Raw genomic sequence first — 21671 nt, 5'->3', positions numbered from 1 at the left:
TGAATTTATCTTGGGGTAGGGTGTGAGATGTTGATCTAAACCTAATCTTTCCCATATTGTTTTCAAATTTTCCCAGCAGTTTTTGTCAAATAGTGGATTTTTGTCCCCAAAGTTTTTGGGTTTATCATATACTGTTTTATAGAAACTCCTTTCCTAAAAATAATAAACAGTATATACCTAAAACCATCAACAAGCATCATATGCAATGGGGATAAATTAGAAGCCTTTCCAAATAAGATCAGGTGTGAAACAAGGATGCCCACAATCACCTCTATTATTTAACATTGTACTAGAAACACTAGCAGTAGCAATAAGAGAAGAAAAAAAAAGTGAAGGTATCAAAATAGGCAATGAGGAGACTAAACTATCACTCTTTGCAGATGATATGATGGTCTACTTAAAAAATCCTAGAGAATCAACTAAGAAGCTGGTAGAAATAATCAACAACTTTAGCAAAGTGGCAGGATACAAAATAAATGCACATAAATCATCAGCATTCCTATATATTTCCAACACATTAGAGCAGCAAGAGGTAGAAAGAGAAACACCATTTAAAATCCCCCTAGACAATATAAAATACTTTAAGAATCTATCTACCAAAACAAACACGGGAATTGTACGAACATAACTACAAAACACTTTCCAAACAATTAAAACTAGATCTAAACAATTGGAAAAACATTGATTGCTCATGGGTAGGATGAGCTAACATAATAAAAATGACCATTCTACCCAAATTAATTTACTTATTTAGTGCCATACCTATCAAACTACCAAAAACCTTTTTTACTGCTTTCCTTCTAATCTTGGTTGTCGTATTAGTTTTGTTTTTGTTAAATATTTTATATCATATAATGCTCTCTATCACATTTCATCCTAAGTTCTTAACTTAAACATAGATCTGGTAGATAAACTATTCCATGTTCCCTTAATTTGCTCATGGTATTTCCCTTCATGTCTAAATCATATACCCATTTTTACTTTTTCTTGTTATTCTTTGTGAGATACTGGTCCACACCAGCTTTTCTACACTAGTTTCAGCTATACCATTTTCTGGTTTTCTTAGCAGTTTTTGTCAGTGAATTCTAAAAGCTTGGATCTTTGGATTTATCAAACATTACATTACTGTGCATATTTACTACTGTTGTGTACCTAATTTATTCTGTTTTCCCACTATTTTTTAGCCAGAACAAGATTATTTTATTGATTACTGCTTCATAATACATTAAAAAAAAACAACAATGCTTGCCTTCCATCTTAGAATCAATACTGTATATTGGTGCTAAGGCAGAAGAGTGAGTGGTAAAGGCTAGGCAATAGGGATTAAGTGACTTGTCCAAGGTCACATAGCTAGGAAGTGTCTTGAGGCCAGATGTGAACCCAGGCTCTAGGCCTGGCTCTCAATCCACTGAGTCATTCAGCTGCATTGTGGATGGACTTCAGGTGCTTACCAGGTGGACTTCTGATATATCAGGTTTGACATGGGATAAGTGAAACAGAGAGTGAAATCACAAATAAGAAGACCCTGTTGTATATATTTTTCTATTTATTATGCTTTCTTTATCAAGTTTTTTGATTCTCTTGAACCACTCATTTTCCCCCCAATTTTTCTCTTTCTCTTTGTTTAAAAAAACCAAACTGTTTTGTGCTCTTTTGGGACTTCTCTTTGGACTTGACATCATTTCATATTTTTCTTTTGAGGCTTTGCATGTGATGGTTCTGACATTTTTCTCTTCTTCTGAGTTTGTATTTTGATCTTCCCTTTCACCATATTAACTTTTTTTTTTTTTTACTTTTACATTTTGCCTTAGAATCAATACTTTGTATTGGTTCCAAGTCAGAAGAGAGGCAAGGGCTTGGCGATGAGGATTAAGTGACTTCCCTAGGATCATACAGCTAGCAAATCTCTAGGTCTGGCTCTCTATCCACTGAGCAACCCAGCTGCCCCCCATAACAACTTTTAATGGCCAGGTTTTTTTCTTCTCCTCATTTTCTAACCTATTTTGTGACTTACCTTTTTGATCAAGTTGAATTCTGCTTCTTTGGTGAAGAGGGCACTGCTTAAGTATTTTGCGTTGGGACCTTGTGAGTCTGGCTGCAGGTAGCAGGATCTGCCCTGCTGGCTTGCTGGAATGATACCTGCTTCTGATTTGCCTGGATCCTGCTTGAGCTGTATTACTCTCCTTTTGCATCAGTGAGACAGTTCTTTCCTGCCTACATTTTGAGTTTTCAGTCAGAAAAGTGTTTTATTCATCCCTCCAGGCTCTAAAAAAGTTGTTTGGAAGGAAATTTGGGAAAGCTTTGGAAATTCCTGTCTTGTACTACCATCTTGACTACCTCCTGACGATCATTTTGGAGAGCAATTTGGAATTAATGCCACCAAAATTATAAAACTGTGTATACTCTTTGGCCCAGCAGTACCACTGTTAATCCTTTTTCCTAAGTTGAGTAGGGAATATTGAAAAGAACCTTTATGTCCTAAAATATCTCTAGGAGTTCTCATTGTAGCGGCAAAGAACTGGAAAATGAGGGGATACCCATTAATTTGGGGAATGGCTTAACTAGTTGTGGTATATGATTGTCATTAAGAACTACTGTGCTTTAATTTAGAACTATGCCCAAAGAGCATTAAAAAACTGCCTGCCCTTTGATCCAGCCATACCCACTGCTGGGTTTATACTTCAAAGAGATCATAAGGAAAAAGACTTGCACAAAAATATTTATATCCATGCTCTTTGTGGTAGCAAAAAACTGGAAAATGAGGGTATGCCCTTTAATTGGGGAATGGCTGAACAAATTGTGATATCTGCTGGTGATGGAATACTATTGTGCTCAAAGGAATAATGAACTGGAGGAATTCCATATGAACTGGAATGACCTCCAGGAATTGATGCAGAGTGAAAGGAGCAGAACCAGGAGAACATTATATGCAGAGACTGATATGCTGGGATAAAATCTAATGTAATGGATTTATCTACTACCAGCAGCAATGCAATGATCCAGGACAACTATGAGGGACTTAATAGAAAGAAAGCTATTCACATTCAGAGGAAGAACTGGGGTAGAAACACAGAAGAAAAATAACTGTCTGATCACATGGGTTGATGGGGATATGATTGGGGAATATTGACTCTAAATGAGCAACCTTGTGCAAATATCAATAATATGGAAATAGGTCTTGATCAGTGACACATGTAAAACCCAGTGGAATTGTGCCTCAGCTATGGGAGGGAAAGGTGAGGTGAGGAGAGGGATAGAACATGAATCCTGTAACCATGTTTGAAGAGGAAGTAGAGTCAATTCAAGATGGTAGAGAAGGCACATGAACTTACCTGATATTTACCAAATTACCCCCCAAACAATTTTGATATAATACTTCAAAACAAATTCTGGAGTGACAAAACCCATAAAAGGATAAAGTGAAACAATTTTTCAGGCTGAGACAATTCAGAGCAGGGGAGCAGAAGACCTTTGTCATATTCTAGAGTAGAAAAGAGTGCTTGTGGTTGCTCAGACTAGAGCACAGATCCGGGCAAGTATTAAGCACACCTCTACCTTGGAAGAACTGAAAGCTTTTAGATAACCATAGCTAGGTCCACTTAGGTAGAAAAAACCTGAAGCTTGGGACAGTGTTCCTCATCACCACAGGAATGGAGCCTTTTCAGTTAAAATGAAGAAAAGAAATGGTAAATGAGCAAATAAAAAAAAATGAAACAACATAGAAAATTATTTTGGTGACAGAGCAGTCAACAAAGTAAAAAAAGTCAAAAAAAAAAGATATATAGTATTAAATACAAGAGGTAGGAGAAAAATCGGGAAAATAAATGAGAGTGAGTAATGCAAGAAAATCATGAAAAAAAATTGTCGACAGTTTAGTTAAGAAGGTACAAAAAAACTGAAGAAAACAATCCCTTTAAAACCACAGTAGGCTAATTGATAAAAGGACACAAAGCTGCTGAAGAAAGTTCCTTAAAATGTAGAATTGGCTAAATAGAAAAGGAAGAACAAAAACTCACTCAGGATAATAACAAAAGTGCCTTCTGCTTCCAGAGAAAGAACTGATGGAGTCTGAATCCAGACCAAAGCATCTATTCTGTGCCACTTTCTTGTTTAGTTTTTCTTCCACAAAAGGAAATTTTGGAAATATGGAAAAATATTTTACATGATTGCCTATGTAAAATGTATATCAGATTATTTACTGTATATTAGCAAGGGGAGAGGAAAAGGTGGGAGGGAGATAATTTGGAACCTAGAATTAAAAAAAAACCTCAAATGTTAAAAATGTTTATTACATCTAATTGGGGAAAAAACAAAATGTTAAAATAAAGAAAAAATTAAGTGTGAAATGACAGTTATTCAGAGGAATGTCAGCAAAGGACCTATGAAGTAAGATACTATCTACCTCCAGAGTACTGGTGAATAGAAATAATATATATTATATAATTTTGAAAACACACACATACACATGTCAAAGTGACCTTTTATGGCACTGGGTAGGGAGGAAGACAATTTGGAAGTTAAAATATAACCCAAAAGTGTAAATAAAATCAGAAATGAAAGAAATTTTACTTGGCAGTTGGAACTTTACTCTCTTGTTTCAATATTATCTGAATTTAGACCTTTTTAATGAATATTCTCAAAATTGAATAGTTTAGAAAAGATTTTTCATAGCATTGATAGAACTCCTTTAGTAATTTGTAACATTTTATTATAGTTCACATTTTATAGGGCTATTTATAATTTATAGAAAATTTTCTTTTACAATAGCTTTAAAGTTGATACTGTATACATTTTTTTAAACCCTTGCTTTCTATGTTAGTAACAACTCTTATGACAGAAAGGCAAGGATTAGGCAAACAGGGTTGTGACTTTTGTAGCTAAAAAGTCTATGAGGTCAAATCTGAACTTGGCTCCTACTAACTCCAGGCCTGGTAGTACTGTATCTGCTATATCTAGCTGTCTTGGGTATATGCCTTATTAACACCAGTTTATAGATGAGTAAGCTAAGGTAATTAGTTAAGTGACTTGATTAAGAATGTAGTAACAAGCTTAGTTATCCTTTATTTAAAAAAAGTTTTCAGTTCAAAGTTTATTAGATTCTTGAGTGTTCTTAATATTTTTGATTTACCATATAATTACTTTAGGTTCTCCCCACATCCATCCTCCCATTATTTATGTGGAAGTTAGGTACATATTCCTTTTTATTTTTATTTGGTTTTCTTCAGATATCTGTTAAATCCAACATTTCTAAAATTTCATTCACTTCCTATCCTTCCTATTTTTTGGCTAGATTTATTTAGCTCTGATAGGTGAAGGCTGAGGTCCTCCACTCGGATAGTCTTACTGTCTATTTCCTCCTTAAGCTCCTTTAGTTTCTCCTTTAAAAATCTGGATACAATACTATTTGGTGCATATGATATTATTTCATTGTTTATATATACTACCTTATCTCTTTTAATCAGATCTATTTTTGCTTTAGATTTATGTGAGAATATGATTGCTATTCCTGCTTTTTTTGGTTTCAATTGAAGCTCAATAGATTCTGCTCTAGCCTTTTACCTATCTCTGTGTGTGTCTTATCTGCCTCAAATATGTTTCTTGTAAACAACATATGGTAGGATTCTGGTTTTTAATACACTTTGGTATCTGCTTCCATTTTACAAGTGAGTTCATCCCATTTACATTCACAATTATGATTACCATCTGTGTATTCATTCCCCTCTTTCTTGATTTCCTTTTTTAAACCTGCCCTTTCTCCTTTTACTCTTTCCCTCCACATCAGTGTTTTACTTTTAATTGTTCCTATCTCCCCTTCCTTATGTTACTCTCCTTCCCACCACCACCCTTCTTAGTCCCCTCCTGCTTCTCCATAAGATCTTTAATTACCACTCCCTCCAACTTCTTCCTTACTTCCCTCCCCACTTGCTCCTTTCTTATTACCCTTCTATTTCTCTATAGGGTAAGATAATATTCTATAACCCAATGAATCTGGTTGTTCTTCCCTCTGCTGAGCCAATTCCTATGAGGATATGGCTTACCATACTCATTCTCCTATAGGAAGTAAGTAAGGGATAGAGTGAATTTCATAGATTAGCTTTAAGAGGAAAGGAGGAGATTTGGATACAAGTCCGGGAAGGAAAAAGATTCTGAGAAAAGGATCTTGGGAGTTTTTACTGGAAATTAACAATCACTTTGAATCTGGCTTTGAGCTGGGAAGGAGGATTTTTTGCTCTGACATTTTGACTGGGATTCCTAATCTTGTGGAAAGATTAGTGATTCCTGAGATTGGAGGAGACCTGCTTTTCTCTGAAGCACAGAAACCATCTTCCTGAGATCCATCTGTCAGAAATCCACTGATTAAGGCAAGGGTCGGCAATGTATGGCTCTCGAGCCATATCTGGCTCTTTTTGCAGGAGCCATAAAGTCAATTTTTTTTCAGGCGCTGTTACAGGAGCGCGCACTGTTACAGGAGTGCTCACTGTGAGCACTGTATGGCTCTCACGAATATCTGAATTGTTACTTTCTAGCTGCTTTTGTAGTATTTTCAACTTGATCTGAGAGCTCTTGAACTTGGCTATAACATTCCTTGGAGTTGTCATTTGGGGATTTAATGCAGGAGGTGATTTATGGATTCTTTGAATCTCTATTTTGCCCTCTTGTTCAAGAATATCAGGGCAGTTTTCTTGGATAATTTCTTGTAATATGTTTATGTTTTGCTGGAGGGTTTTTTGGTCATGACTTTCAGGTAGTCCAATAGTTCTTAAATTGTCTCTCTTCTATTTTCTTGGTCAGTTGTTTTTTTGAATGCGATATTTCATATTTTCTATTCATTCTTTTGATTTTGTTTTATTGTTTCTTGCTGTTTTGTGAAGTCATTAGCTTCTATTTTCCCAATTCTAATTTTTAAAGAATGAATTTCTTTCATAATCTTTTTTTAATTTCTTTTTGACTTCTTCCAGTGCTTGAGAACCAATTTCCATTTTCCTATGAAGTTTTCCATGTGATTGGCTTGGATCTAACAGTCCCTTATTGATGCGTGTTTAGCTCTTTGTCTCCATTGAAATTTTGTAGAGTTAGGTGTTTCTTTGGCTGTTTGCTCATTTTCCCATTTTTTTTTTTTTTGCCTGTGGACTGGGAATTCTGAAAGCTTACTGATTCTGTCTCCTCTGCTGATAGCAGGACTTGGCAATGTCAACTAGGTCTTCACCACAGTGTAGACTTGAAAGGGCCAAGTGCTATGGACTTTCTGTGGACTTTCTGGCCTCACCATGGGGTGATGCCAGGACCTGGGACTTCAAGAGGGGATGGATCTGGGGAGTGGGGTACTCTGTTTTGTTGGTAGTCAGGATCCTGTGTGCAGTTTTGCTTCTGCTTACCCCTAAAACTGTGAAAACTGACACTCTCTCTGCCTAATTTTTAAGTTGCATTCATCAGGAGAGCCCCCTCACTCTGTCTTGCTATTAATTTTTGACTCCTTTCATTTTGAGACATTTTATTAAAGATTGATTTGGAAGGATTGTCAGAGAGGTTTCAGCTTTCTCTGCTACTAAGCTTCCAATTTGGATCTTATATCTACTTATATCTACCAATATGTCTAGATTTATGATAAGTGAAAAGTGCCTTTGAGAACTTCATTGATTATGCTTTAGTTTAAAACAGTAGTTCCCAAACTTTTTTGGCCTACGGCCTCCCTTTCCCAAAAAAATATTACTTAGCACCCTGGAGATTAATTTTTTAAAAAATTTTAATAGCAATTAATAGGAAAGATAAATGCACCTGTGGCCATCACCACTCCCCTGGATGGCTGCAGCTCCCACCAGGAGGCGGTGGCGTCCACTTTGGGAATCACTGGTTTAAAAGCACAATTAACTTCAGCCATTGAACCTATTTCTGAGCCTCTCACATTTAAACAACGGGACCATGTGCTTTTTGTGGGCCAGTTTTTACTTGAGCCTGGCTGTATTCTGAAATAAGGTAGAAGTAGGGTCATATATTTATTTTTGCTGGCATATTTTACCATATAGGTCTATAAATACCCTAACTGACAACTTTTTAGCTTGAATAGTAGTCTATAAAAATGAGCTTGGGGAATGTAACATTGGAAGGTGATGGTAAGGACCAGGATATTGTAGACAGAAATTAAATTAAATTCAACAAGAATGTTAGTAAGTACCTTCTGTGTGCAACACATTCGCAAACAAGAATGTTCACAAACAAAAAGGTCTGATGTTAGTGAGCCTGTTAATAAGTTTTATGGATCTCTTGATTGTCATAATCAAAGAATTGTTATAATTTTTAAGAAATCTAGTGGAAGGGGACAGCTAGGTAGCTCAGTAGATTGAGAGCTAGGCCTAGAGATGGGAGGTCTTGGGTTCAGATGTGGCCTCAAACACTTCTAGCTGTGTGACACTGGACAAATCACTTAACTTCCATTGCCTACCCTTTATTGCTCTTCTTCCTTAGAACCAAAACACAGTATTGAGTCTAAGACAGAAGGTAAGGATTGAAAAAAAAAAAAAATCTAGTAGGGTTTTGATGCTATATCATACCTTATTGGGGAGCATAAGATTATTATTATAATTATTATTATCATCATTCACTGTAGTGTATAAAATACTTTATCATAGTAAATAAAATTTGTTCTTTGATTACTTCTAGTACATTATGACATATTGTTATAATGTATGTAGTGTTATTTGCTTCAAGTCCTATTAACATTGCAGAACTTCTTAAAATGGGATCTATTCAGGAGCTTTCCAAAGAAAGAAGAATTAAGTGCAGCAAGAGTTAAAAATACCTAAACCCAACCCAATCCATAGAACTGGTCCATCCAACTAGCAAAGAGCTAAGACCAGAATTGAACAGGAGAGTGGGCTAAATTTCTGTTGGAAAATTGTGTAGTATTTTTAATGTCCCAAAGCTTCCCTCTAAAAGAAAGGGATTTGTCTTAAGAAAATACATTTAAATTTTTTTCCAGTGGTCAAACATCATTATTTTTCTCTTCCTCTTATCTATTGGAAAGAAAGAAAAGAAGGAACTTCCCGTTATATCATGTAAGCATAGTTAAGGAAAACACAATCTTAAATTGACTGCCAAAAGTGTTTTTTATTCTCAATGTTAATCCATCATCTTTCTCTCATGAGGTTGGAAGCATTCAAGTATTTTTTTGATCATGGTTTTGGTTTTTGTATGTATTTTGATAGGTAGACTGACATTTTATAGTTATTTTCTGCTGTTTTGCCATCTTTAGGTCTGTTTTAAGATGTTCTCATCAGTTTTTTGTTTTTGAGTGTCCCTGCCATCATAAAATATAATTATGACTGGGTTCTTTTTTATGTTTGCCCATTCTTCCAGCCTCCTTCCTTATTTTGAACTTTATGTTTCGGTTGGATCTGCCACACTTTTGGATGGAAGTTTTTGAATGGGCTGTTCCCATTGTTGTTTTCTTGGTATATTGAGTATTGTACTATTCCAGGATCTCAGGGACAGCCTGAGGACTCAATGTCGTCTGAACCAGAGGATTGCTGAACTCTTCTAAATTCTGACCTGAGTTTGGATCTGAGCAGCAATTGAATACTGCTGGGCTCGTGCTCTGTCAGCTAGTGGGAAAGCTCTGTTGTTTCACGGTTAACAGAACTACACATTCCTTCTTTTGTCTGTAAGTCTTGTCTTGGTTATTCTCTGGAAGCTGGGCTAAATGTTGGAAATTAAACCTGTTCTAAGTTTGTGGTCTAAGATCTGTAACTGCCAGTGCTCTTGTTGCTAGCTTCTGAGCTTCCTCCTTTGTTTCCTTTTCCCTACTCAGGAATGCCACACCTCTACTTAGGTCTCTCCGGGATCTCTATATAATCTAGAACTTGGTGATGAGATAAAATTGCAAGTTCACATCTGCCCAACCTGGATCTAATGGATCCCTAGTATGGTTCTGAGATTTAGTCTTGCCCTAAAATATAACCTCTCCCTCAGTGCTGCTTCTGACCTGACCCCATTTCCATTGTCTGCAGTCCTCCCTGTCTGTATCTTTTTTCCAAGTAGGACTAGACAAACAAAACTGATTTTTTTTTTCCCTAGCTTTCATCATCAGGTTTTGAACTGTTGAATTTCCTAAATCTGTTTGGAGGAGTTTGTGGATGAGAAGTCACCAAATTGCTCCCTCCCATTCTATCATCTTGGCTCTATCCCTTGCCTTCATTGATTCCTGAATGATCTCTCCTTGATCTGTTTTCCAAGTCAGTTATTTTTGCTGAGGTTTTTCATGTTTTCTTCTTTTTTTTTTCAGTCATTTGACTTTGCTTTAATATTTTTGATATCTCCAAATTCTATTTGGACCATTCTAATTTTTTAGGAATTACTTTCTTGGGCAATGTTTCTCATTTTGTGACTTTTCCATGGTTCTTATTTGGTTTTAAAAATCATTTTTTAGTTTTCAAAAGCATTCTAACATTTCTAGTTGAATTTGTGCCTAAACTGCATTTTTCTTGGAGTCTTTCCTTATATAACTTTTCTGATTTTCTGTCTTGCACTTCCCTCTCACCATAACATTTCTTCTTTGATGGAATTTTTTTTTCTTTTTTTCCCCTCATTCTTACAGCCTACTTATTGACTTTGGACTTCATGTTAGGACTTACCACTGAGTACTTTTTTTTTTTTTTTTTAATAAGACCCTTACCTTCTGTCTTGGAAACAATACTTTGTATTGTTTCCAAGGCAGAAGAGCGGTAAGGGCTAGGCAATGGGAGGTTAAGTGACTTGCCCAGGGTCACACAGACGGGAAGTATCTGAGGCCAGATTTGAACCTAGGACCTCCCGTCTGTAGGCCTGGCTCTCAATCCACTGAGCTACCCAGCTGCTCCCCTTCTATGTACTTCTGAAGTGAATTGCTACTTTGACAGCTCAGGCTTGGGTCCACATGCTTTCTGTGTTCCCAAAATAATGTGCTATAGGGTACATCTGCTCTCTCCCCCTTAGTCTGAGTTCTTCAAATTCTTGACCCCAGTTTGGGTCTGTCAGCTTTTCCTACAGTGTTTTTCAGTAGGTTGCTGCTAGACTCATCTACTATTGGTGTACTAGGAGACTCTGCAGTTCTTTGTCATCTGCCTTGGTTTTTCTACAGCAGTATTATTCCACCCTGAGCAGGAGACCAGAATTGAAACTACAATTTGCTCCTGGCATTACAGTCTCACAGTTACTGTTTATTTCTGCCGACAATGGCTGTGGAATTGCTCCATGCCGAATCTGTGATCTGGAACTGGATTGTGAAGAATAAAGATGCCACCTGTTCTTTTCTGTCCTGCACTAGTTCAGGAATTCCCTGGTATCTTTACCTGGTTTGCTTCTTCTGTCTTTCTGTCTTTAATCCCCTAGGTCAGTAATAGGCAAACTTTTTAAAGAGGGGGCCAAAGGAAAGGAAATGCTCATCTGTCAGTCTGTTTCTATGCCAACTCTCTTTTGAAGTTTCATTGTATTGTATCCTACTCATTGTATTTGACAGATTAGGAATAATGTCCCGTGGCTGCATCTGGCCCCCTGGCTGTAGGTTGCCCATCACTGCCCTAGGTGGTAGAATCTTCTATGTGGTATGCTGTTCAGACTCAGTCCTCAGAATCTGCAGATCTTTTTCTCCCCAAGTTGCCTTGGTTGGAAAAATGATTATTTCTGAATCAAAATTCTATCTGGTGGGTTTTTTTTTTTAAGATCATTCTCAGAGAGGTTTGCTAGGCAAATTAGGCTATGCTTATTCATCTTACCTTGCCATCTTGACTTAAGACCTGTTTTTTGTATATGTCTTTTGAATATGTCTTTTGAATAATGTCCAATCTTAAAAAACTATGTAATTAAAAACACACAAAAGAGATTGACTCACATATGCATGACACATTTCAGCTTTCAGAACTAACTAAAGGTGGGGAAAGCAACTAAATCAAGTTGAATCTGGTCAGACTCAGACTTTTTAGCCTAGTGTCAATTGAAGCAGAAATCACATGTCCATTGCTGGCACAGAATGAAACTATATATTTGTTTACCTCAAATAATTCAAGGGCTTGTCTACATTTCAGTTGAAAAAGAAGGTTTTTTTTCTCTTTTGTTCATCCCCTCTTCCTATCTCCCTTATACAACAAGAGTGTTAAGAAAAACACATGAAATTTTGAGCTCTTTAATTGCAGATAATTCTAATCAGGAAGGAAATTAAGATGTATCTTGAGTAACCATTTTCTCTGTCGAGAGAGACTCATTATTCAGATTTCAGCAAAATTATTTTTGTTATGGTCTTTTAAAAAACTTTTAGGGGTAGAGAATAGGACTCCTGTTTAGGGTAACTGGGAACATAATGGAAAGGAAAGAAAGTAATGCTACTCCCAATGAATTTTACTTCTTAATAGAATATTTGCTAGTCCAGCTGACTGAGGTTTGACCCAAGAGACAAATGAAACCAGAGTAGGATGATATAGCAGTTTAATTGGAGCAGCAAGGGGGCCCAACACCAAGAAGATAGCAAAAGAGGGGGGGTCCCATGGTGAGGGAGGAGCAGCTAGAGGGAAACTGATGCCAGTATATGGCTATGAAGTGTCTTAGTCGGGGGAGACAATAGGGTCTTATAGGTTTGGGAAAGGAAGGGGGGGGGGTGTAGGGGACCAGACAGCTTGGATTGCCTCTTTTGGTTGTCTCTGGGGAAGTTAAACTACTAGATGTTCCTGAAAGGAGGGGGTAGTTCTGGTGTCTGGGGGTGGGGAGGCGGTTCCCAGCTCTCCCTTTTGAATGGGATGTTATATTATCCTTCAGACCTTTCATTGTTTACTTTTTAGAAAGCAATTTAAAATAAGAATCATTAACAATAAACAATTAAAAAATGTTATGCTGAATTCTTAACTATTAGTTAAGGCAGAGCCAAAAGAATTAAGAAACAACTAAGTGGATTGACTGTTCTGTGTGTCCCTATCCTGTGCTGCCTTCTTTGGGCTCTAAAATAGATTATGAAAGGATTGGTTTGTACATAGAAAGGGAAGAGTTTGAGTAGAATATTCAAAGAATGAGTGAGTTTTGTTTGAGAGAGACCTTGGTTTCAGTTCTCTTGCTGTAGGTCTCTTTGAGCCTCACTTGCTTCATCTGTATAATAGAATAGGAACTAGATCTGTGATTTCATTGGTATAGGGATTTTTTCTAGGTTAAACAATTCCTTCTATCAGTGCAAGTTGGTACCCTCTTGGCAACTTGCCTATATTACCGAGAAGTTGCCCAGAGATACATAGTCAGTGTATCTCAGAGAAAAGGGACAGAATCTCAGGTTTTTCTATATTAGGTCAGGTCTTTAACCACTACATAGAATATAATTGATATTACTTATCTGGTAACCATGGGTTGTTGTGGGAATCAAATTGAAGTAATGTATAAAAGACATTTCCTAAACTTTTAAAATTTTATGAATGTTATCTGTTATTAAACAAAGCAAAAAAAAAATGGTGAAATTTTTTGAGGGAGGTACCTTTCTAAAGGAAAAAAAAATTTATAGTCTTTTGATTTTTGTTTTAATATTTCTTGTTCCTGGAGCCACTGTGTTCTGATTCTTCCATTCTAATCTTCAGGAAAGCCTGCCATTTGGGTAAGGTTTTCCAGTTATTTCTTCTTCCATTTTTTACCCTTCAGAACTCTCATTTAACTTACTATTTTGTTCTTTCTTTTTCATTTCATCCAGATACTGTTACGATTAAAAATAATAAAGACTGATATAATAAGAGAAATTAGTATTTTAATTAAAGCCATGCTGATAGGGATAAAGTCATTAGACCACGCGCTTGTAAGAATTTAAAACTGCTGCCGCTATTTTACCTTTTGTACCTTCCCGCCCCTGCTAGCTCAGGTAGCTAAAAGGAAGTTCAAAGTCACTTCCCCCTATTTTAACTGTCCTTTTGCGTGGTGACGCAGGCGTCTCCACACCCAAAGAACCGGAACTGGAAACCTGTTGGACCACGGGAAATGTAGTTTGATAGTTCCCACGTGTCCATAGAAAATAAATAAATACATATATATATATATACACTTTTAAATGGCATTTCCCAAATTTCAATTAACAATACTCTTTGTGGCCAGGCCTGTTTGGTCACTTCTGGTCTTGGGTTTCTATTTCCTAGAATGTGTGTGCTAAGTGTGTGGGCAGGCTTCTGTACTATCTCCCATCCCCTCACTCCTAAATGTACATGCACATACTCACTGCTGTCCCTCAAAAGAGTCTTCACTCATAACTCAAGCTGACTTTCAATTTCTTTGAGACAGTGCTGTTAGACATTGGGCCTATCTATGCTTGAGCTGACTTTTATTTTATGGTTGATCCCTGTTTCATTGCCAGTAAGCTTTCTTTGTATGTGCTGATTGCATATACTTACTGTTTCTCTGAAATTTGTTGTCCTTTTTTTTTTTTTTTTTTTTTTTTTTTAACCCTTACCTTCCGTCTTGGAGTCAATACTGTGTATTGGTTCCAAGGCAGAAGAGTAGTAAGGATAGGCAATGGGGGTCAAGTGACTTGCCCTAGGTCACATAGCTGGGAAGTGTCTGAGGCCAGATTTGAACCTAGGACCTCCTGTCTCTAGGCCTCATTCTCAATTCACTGAGCTACCCAGCTGCCCCTGTTGTCCATTTTTTGATCCATTAGTGTTTATTTTAACTGAACTAGTGTAAAATTTTCAAGTTACTTGAAGACAGGAACATTTTAATTTTTGTTTTTCCATCCCTAGTGCTTTATCCTAATGATTTCCTTTGAACATATTTATTGAATTAGTAAATCAAGGAATACTAGAGAGCCATAGTACTTGAATTTTAACAAGGCATTGGACAGCTTTCTTCTTATGAATAAGATATTATACACACTTGATCTTAACGGAAAGGCTGAGAAGCTATCGTAAGATTATTATAAAAGAGATGATGGATTAGATAACAATTTAAGTAGGTTGAAAGTATGAAAGTGTTGTAGTAGATAGAATGCTGGACTGAGAATCAGAAGGATTTCAGTTTAGATGCTACATCGGACTTAGTTGTGTTCCTCTTCCAAGCCACTTTGCCCCCTTTTAGTTCGCTTTTATTTGTTTCCAAACAAATTCATTAGAATTCATTAGAATTAGAAATCCATTAGAATGTAAACTCCTTGAAGTTAGGGATTATCCTTGCTGCTCCTTACCCTGAGCTGGTCATTAATCTCTCAACTTCACATTCTCTAAAATAGAATCATAACTGTAGTACTTCATAGTATTATTATGAAAAATAAAATTTCTATTAAAGTGCTTTGTAAATTTTAAAATGTTATACAGCTTTCAGTTATTGATGCCTGGTTGAATAACAGGACGTAAAATTTATGAATAACTTATTATTAAATCCAACTTAGTACTAAATTCAAAATAATTTAATATGCCTTAAAAAAGTTAACTTTCTTTGAAAGGGAAAAAATCTTTGTGCATAATGAAAAAATGATTTCATAAAATACTGTACATAATAAAAATATTTATATACATATATATATTTGTAAAAGTTTTTGTCATGCTCTTTTCCAAACCATTTTTTTGGTCATCTCTACTTAAAAATACAGTTGGAAACCCAAAGATCTCAGCTTTTGCATAAGAATCCACTATTTGACAAAAACTACTAGAAAAATTGGAAAAAGTATGGCAAAAATTAGGTTTAGATCAGTATATCTCACACTATGCCAATATAAGTGTATGATTTAAACATAGAGTGATATTATAAGTAACTTAGGTGAACAAGGAAAAGTATGCCTGTCAGATCTATGGGGAAGGCATTTAAGATAGAATTTGAGATAGAAAATAGATAAATTAGAAGCATTCCTAATAAGATGAGGAGTTAAGCCGAGATACCCATTATTACCACTACTATTTAATATTGTTCTAGAAATGCTATTTGTAGGAATTAGAGAAGAAGAAATTGAAGGGATCGAAGTAGGCAATGAGGCAACTAAACTATCACTTTTTTGCAGATGACTGAGAAAATCAGCTAAAAAAAAGCTAGTGGAAATAATAACTTTAGCAAACTTGCAGGGTGCAAAATAAATTCACATAAATCATAAAACAAAACTCAGCACAAGAGTTAGAAAGAGAAACTCCATTTAAAATCTCTCTAGACAATATAAAATATCTGGGAATCTACTTGCCTAGACAAATTCAGAAATTGTGACCATAACTACAAAACACTTTTCACACAAATAAAACTAGATCTAAATAATTGGAAGAGCATTAATTGCTCATGGGTAGGACAAGCTAATATAATTAAAATAACCATCCTGCCCACATTAATTTATTTATTCAGTGCTATACCTATCAAATGACCGAAGAACTTTTTCATAGAATTAGAAAAATTTATTACAAAGCTCATCTGGAAGAACAAAAAATCAAGAATATCAAGGGAACTAATAAAAAAATGTGAAGGATGGAGACTTAGCAGAACTAGGTCTCAAACCGTACTACAAAGCAGTGATGTTCAAAACAATATGGTACTCCCAAAGAGATAATAAAGAAAAATACTTGTACAAAAATATTTATAGCCATGCTTTTTGTGGTGCAAAAAAATTGGAAATGAAGGGGTGTCCATCGATTGGGGAATGACTGAACAAATTGTGATATCTGATAGTGATGGAATACTATTGTGCTGAAAGGAATAATAAACTGGAGGAATTCCATGTGAACTGGAAAGACCTCCAGGAATTGATGCAGAGTGAAAGGAGCAGAACCAGGAGAACATTGTACACAGAGACTGATACATTGTGGCACAATTGAGCATAATGGACTTCTCTACTAGCAGCAATGCAGTGATCCAGGACAATTCTGAGGGACTTATGAGAAGGAACACTATCCACATTGTTATGAGTAAGATTAGATTAGCTAGTTATTAGGAATTAAGTTTTACCTAGCAGGAAGGAGCTGGAGCTAGGAATTCCAGGTTGGAATGAAGGAGGAGGAAGTGTGTCTGTGCCCTGAGTGAGGACTCTGTTAGTGGTGGGCAAAAACCTGTTGCCAGCCTGGGAGACCTCAGAGCAAAGGACACCCTGCATCCTGTTTTCCCCTGGGATCCTGTGTGGTGTGGCATCTAGCAAAAGGACAAATCTACAGAGCCAAGAGAGGAGGAGAAGTGTGAGAACTGGAGGACAGTGCTTCAAGCAAAACCCTCTCTACTTGGTTCCTGAGATAACTTTAGCTCCTGGCATCCTGAGATCATCAGTGGATTGCAGTGAGAATCCCAAAGCCACAAAAGCCCTAGCTGTACTCAAGTCTGGCAGGTTCCAGGTTTGAGGCAGAAACCCAGAGACTCCATTTATAGCTCCTTGGGCCCTGTTAGTTTAGATCACTAAGTTAGAGTAGAATAAGTCCTTCCCTTTCCCTGTGGGTTTTGTTATTAGGTGTTAAGGGTTTAGAGTAGTCATTCCTATCCCTCCTTTTAGTTGTTTCTAATTAAAACCCAGTTTCATCCTGTTGCCTTGTCTGTTGAATTCAAGGCCTCTGGCCAGAGTGACAGTTGACTGTTATTTGTCAGTTAGGAGTAGCTTAGCTGTACAGGTCTTCAATGTCCAAGTCTAATCTCTCTTAAATCCCAAAGTGTGTTCCCACAAACCCCTTAGTTTATTATAATATCCCTGGTGACCCCATTACCTTACATATATTTTCCTACAACATTCAGAGGAAGAACTGTGGGAGTAAAAACGCAGAAGAAAAACATGATCGGTCACATGGTTTAATGGGGGATATGACTGGGGATGTTGACTTTAAATGATCACTCTATTGCAAATGGTAATAATGTGAAAATAGGTTTTGAACAATGATACATGTAAAACCCAGTGAAATTACTTGTTGGCTCTGGGAGGGAAGGAAGGAGGAAGAGAGGGAAAGAACATGAGTCATGTAATCATGGAAAAAATATTTTAAATTAATTAATTAAAAAAAAACCAATATGGTACTGGCTAAGAGATAGAAGGGTGGATCAATGGAATAGACTTGGGGTAAATGAAAGTAACAAGCTAGTGGTAGATAAACCCAAAGATCTCAGCTTTTAGGACAAGAACCCCTTATTTGACAAAAACTGCTGGTAGAATTGGAAATCATTATGGGAAAAATTAAGTTTAGATCAACATCTCACACCCTATACGAAGATGCATTCAAAATGGGTAAATGACTTAAATATAAAGAGGGAAATTATAAACAAATTAGGTGAACATAGAATAGTGTAGCTGTCAGATCTATAGGAAAGGAAGGAATTTAAGATCAAGCAAGAGATAGCGAACATTACAAAATGTAAAATGAATAATTTTGATTTTATTAAATTACAAAGTTTTTGTACAAACAAAACCAGTGCAACCAGAGAGTTAGAAGGGAAGTGAAGCAATAAACAGGGGTGGGGAATTTATAACAAAATTCTCTGAAAAAGGTCTAATTTTTTAATTCTATTATGTCAAATTTATGAGAAATCAAATAATTTTCCAATTGACAAATAGTCAAGGGATATGAATAAGCAGTTTTCAGATGATGAAATCAAAACTATTAGTAATCATATGAAAAAATACTCGAAATCCCTCCTGATTAGAGAGATGCAAATGAAAACAACTCTGAGGGTACCACCTTATACCTAGCAGAGTGGCCAATATGACAATAAAGGAAAATAATAAATGTTGGAGGGAATGTGGAAAAATTGGGACACTACTGCATTACTGGTGCACTTGTGAATTGATTCAGCTATTCTGGAAGGCAATTTGGAATTTATCTCAGAAAGATAAAAAAATGGGAAAGGTTTTATTTGTACAAAAATATTTATAGCTATGCTTTTTGTGCTGTCTAAAAATTGAAATATGAGGGGATGTCTTGCCATTGGAGAATGGCTAAATTGTGGTATATATGATAGTGATTGAACACTATTGTGCTATAAGGAATGATTAATTGATTGATTTCTATAAGAACTGGAAAGACCTGCATGAACTGATGGTGGAATGAAATAAGCAGAACCAGTAACTGAAATATTGTGGGACAATCAAATGTAATTGACTTTGCCACTAAAAGCAATACAGTGATCTGGGACAATTCTGAGGGACTTATGAGAAAGAATGCTATCCACCACTAGAGAAAGAACTGTCAGAGTAGAAATGAAGAAATGATTTATCACTTGTTTATATGGTTTATATGGGTTTATTTGGGCTATTGGTTTTAAAAGATGACTCTCTTACAAAAATGTATTATTATATGGAAATAGGTTTTGAGTGATAATATATGTATAACCCAGTGGGATTGCTTGTAAACTCCAGGAGAAGGGGAGGGAGACAACAAGAATCATGTGACCATGGAAAAAATTTAAAAATAAAAATAAAATCCATAAAAATTTATATATAATCTGAGACATAAGTTGGACTAAACAGTATTAATAATATAACTGAACTTGGGTAAGAAGAGTATCCTTCATTTTTGTGACTCCATTAGCTTTTCAGGAATGGATTAAAAAATTTTTTTTTTGTTTGCTTGATGTAGGCTAGATGCCCTTTTTTGGTCATATTCTTTACTAGTTTACTTTCTTCATGACTGATATAGCTGAATTTCCAAATTACACATCATGGCTATAAAAGATATAAATTATTTTAATAATTTATTTAGTCTTTTAGTAATTTTCTGTGCACAAGTGAACACTTGTGTGAACCTATTCAGGAGGCTTGTTAAAAACCTTGAAAAGATGTATCCAGATGTATTAGAAATTGAATAATGGGGGCAACCAAAGTAGAGTACAGTAGCACATTGGATAGAGTACCAGGCCAGAAATTGGGAGTGCTTGGATTCAAATATAACCTCATGTACTTCCTATATATATAATACCTATGTATTCCTGTGTAATCTTGGGCTAGTCACTGAATCCTGATTGCTTAGTCCTTGTCACTCTTCTGTTTTAGAACTGATGCTTAAAAAAGAAGATGAGTTTAAAAAAAAAAAAGAATTGAATACTGTTATTTAGTTAAATGTTCATTGGCAAAAGAAAAAGATCCATGAACACATATATCTGAATATATGTAGATTATATTTTTTTGGTTTGTTTCTGATTTACCTAAATCATTTCTTCATTTGTGAAAATTAGTTGCTTAATTTATCCACTGTGAGTCAACTTTGTTACTACTCAATGTCTGTAAAGTGTTTCAACATAAACTAGGGCCAAATGAGTTTTCATTTAAAAATATTTTATATTTCAGATTACAGTGTAAAATATTGGAAGCTATCTCTCCAACACATCTCAATGGGATTGCTAATGGACATATCAGCAGTACAGATGGAGAAACAATTATCATCAGTGATAGTGATGAATCAGAAACACACAACAGTTCACCACAAAATGGGTAAATTAAGATTTTTGTTAATTTATATTAAATTAAAGTGGAAAAATATTTCTTGTTCTTTATTTTAGATAAAAAAACATGGCACCATAGCTAGTTTTAAACGACATACTCAGCAGATTCATTGGCATTTGAATTTTTTTTTTAACATTTATTAATATACATTTTTAACATGGTTACATGATTCATGCTCCTCCTTTCCCCTTCACCCCCCCCCCCCCGCACTCCCCCCATCCATGGCCGATGCGCATTTCCACTAGTTTTGTCATGTGTCCTTGATCAAGACCAATTTCCAAATTGTTGGTAGTTGCATTGGTGTGGTAGTTTCGAGTCCACACCCTCAATCATGTCCACCCCGACCCATGCATTCAAGCAGTTTTTCTTATATGTTTCCTCTCCTGCAGTCCTTCCTCTGAATGTGGGTAGCATCTTTACCATAAATCCCTCAGAATTGTCCTGGGTCATTGTATTGCTGCTGGTACAGAGGTCCATTACATTCAATTTTACCACAGTATATCAGTCTCTGTGTACAATGTTCTTCTGGCTCTGCTCCTTTCATTCTGCATCTGTTCCTGGAGGTCTCTCCAGTTCGCCTGGAACTCCTCCAGTTTATTATTCCTTTTAGCACAAATAGTATTCCATCACGCGCATATACCACAGTTTGTTCAGCCATTCCCCAATTGAAGGACATACCCTCCTTTTCCAATTTGTTGCCACCACAAAAAGCGCTGCTATAAATATTTTCGTACAAGTCTGTTTATCTATGATCTCTTTGGGGTACAAACCCAGCAATGGTATGGCTGGATCAAAGGGCAGGCATTCTTTTATAGCCCTTTGAGCATGATTCCAAATTGCCAGCCAGAATGGCTGGATCAGTTCACAGCTCCACCAGCAATGCATTAATGTCCCAATTTTGCCACATCCCCTCCAGCATTCATTACTCTCCCCTTTTTTCATTTTAGCCAATCTGCTAGGTGTGAGGTGATACCTCAGAGTTGTTTTGATTTGCATTTCTCTGATTATTAGAGATTTGGAACACTTTCTCATGTGCTTATTGATACTTTTGATTTCTTTACCTGAAAATTGCCTATTCATGTCTCTTGCCCATTTATCAATTGGGGAATGCCTTGATTTTTTATACAATTGCTTTAACTCCTTGTATATTTGAGTAATTAGACCCCTGTCAGAGTTTTTCGTTATAAAGATTTTTTCCCAATTTGTTGTTTCCCTTCTGATTTTGACTACATTGTTTTTGTTTGTACAAAAACTTTTTAGTTTAATATAATCAAAACCATTTAATTTACATTTTGTAATTTTCTCT

The 21671-nt window shown here is 36.0% G+C and overlaps 1 protein-coding gene across 1 annotated transcript in view; it reads left to right on the top strand.

The window, feature by feature from the left end:
* The window catches only part of BAZ1A (bromodomain adjacent to zinc finger domain 1A), a 150056-nt gene that overhangs the window by 31117 nt on the left and 97268 nt on the right, over positions 1-21671 (top strand). The window contains exon 4 of the mRNA XM_044664753.1: positions 20210-20353. Coding sequence (XP_044520688.1) covers positions 20210-20353 — 144 coding nt within the window. The remainder of the gene's footprint in view (positions 1-20209; positions 20354-21671) is intronic.

This window comes from Gracilinanus agilis, chromosome 2 (assembly GCF_016433145.1).
Source record: "Gracilinanus agilis isolate LMUSP501 chromosome 2, AgileGrace, whole genome shotgun sequence".
Classification (NCBI taxonomy): Eukaryota; Metazoa; Chordata; class Mammalia; order Didelphimorphia; family Didelphidae; genus Gracilinanus; species Gracilinanus agilis.
The sequence above is the reverse complement of the archived record's forward strand: the minus strand, read 5'-3'. Positions and strand labels throughout refer to the sequence as shown.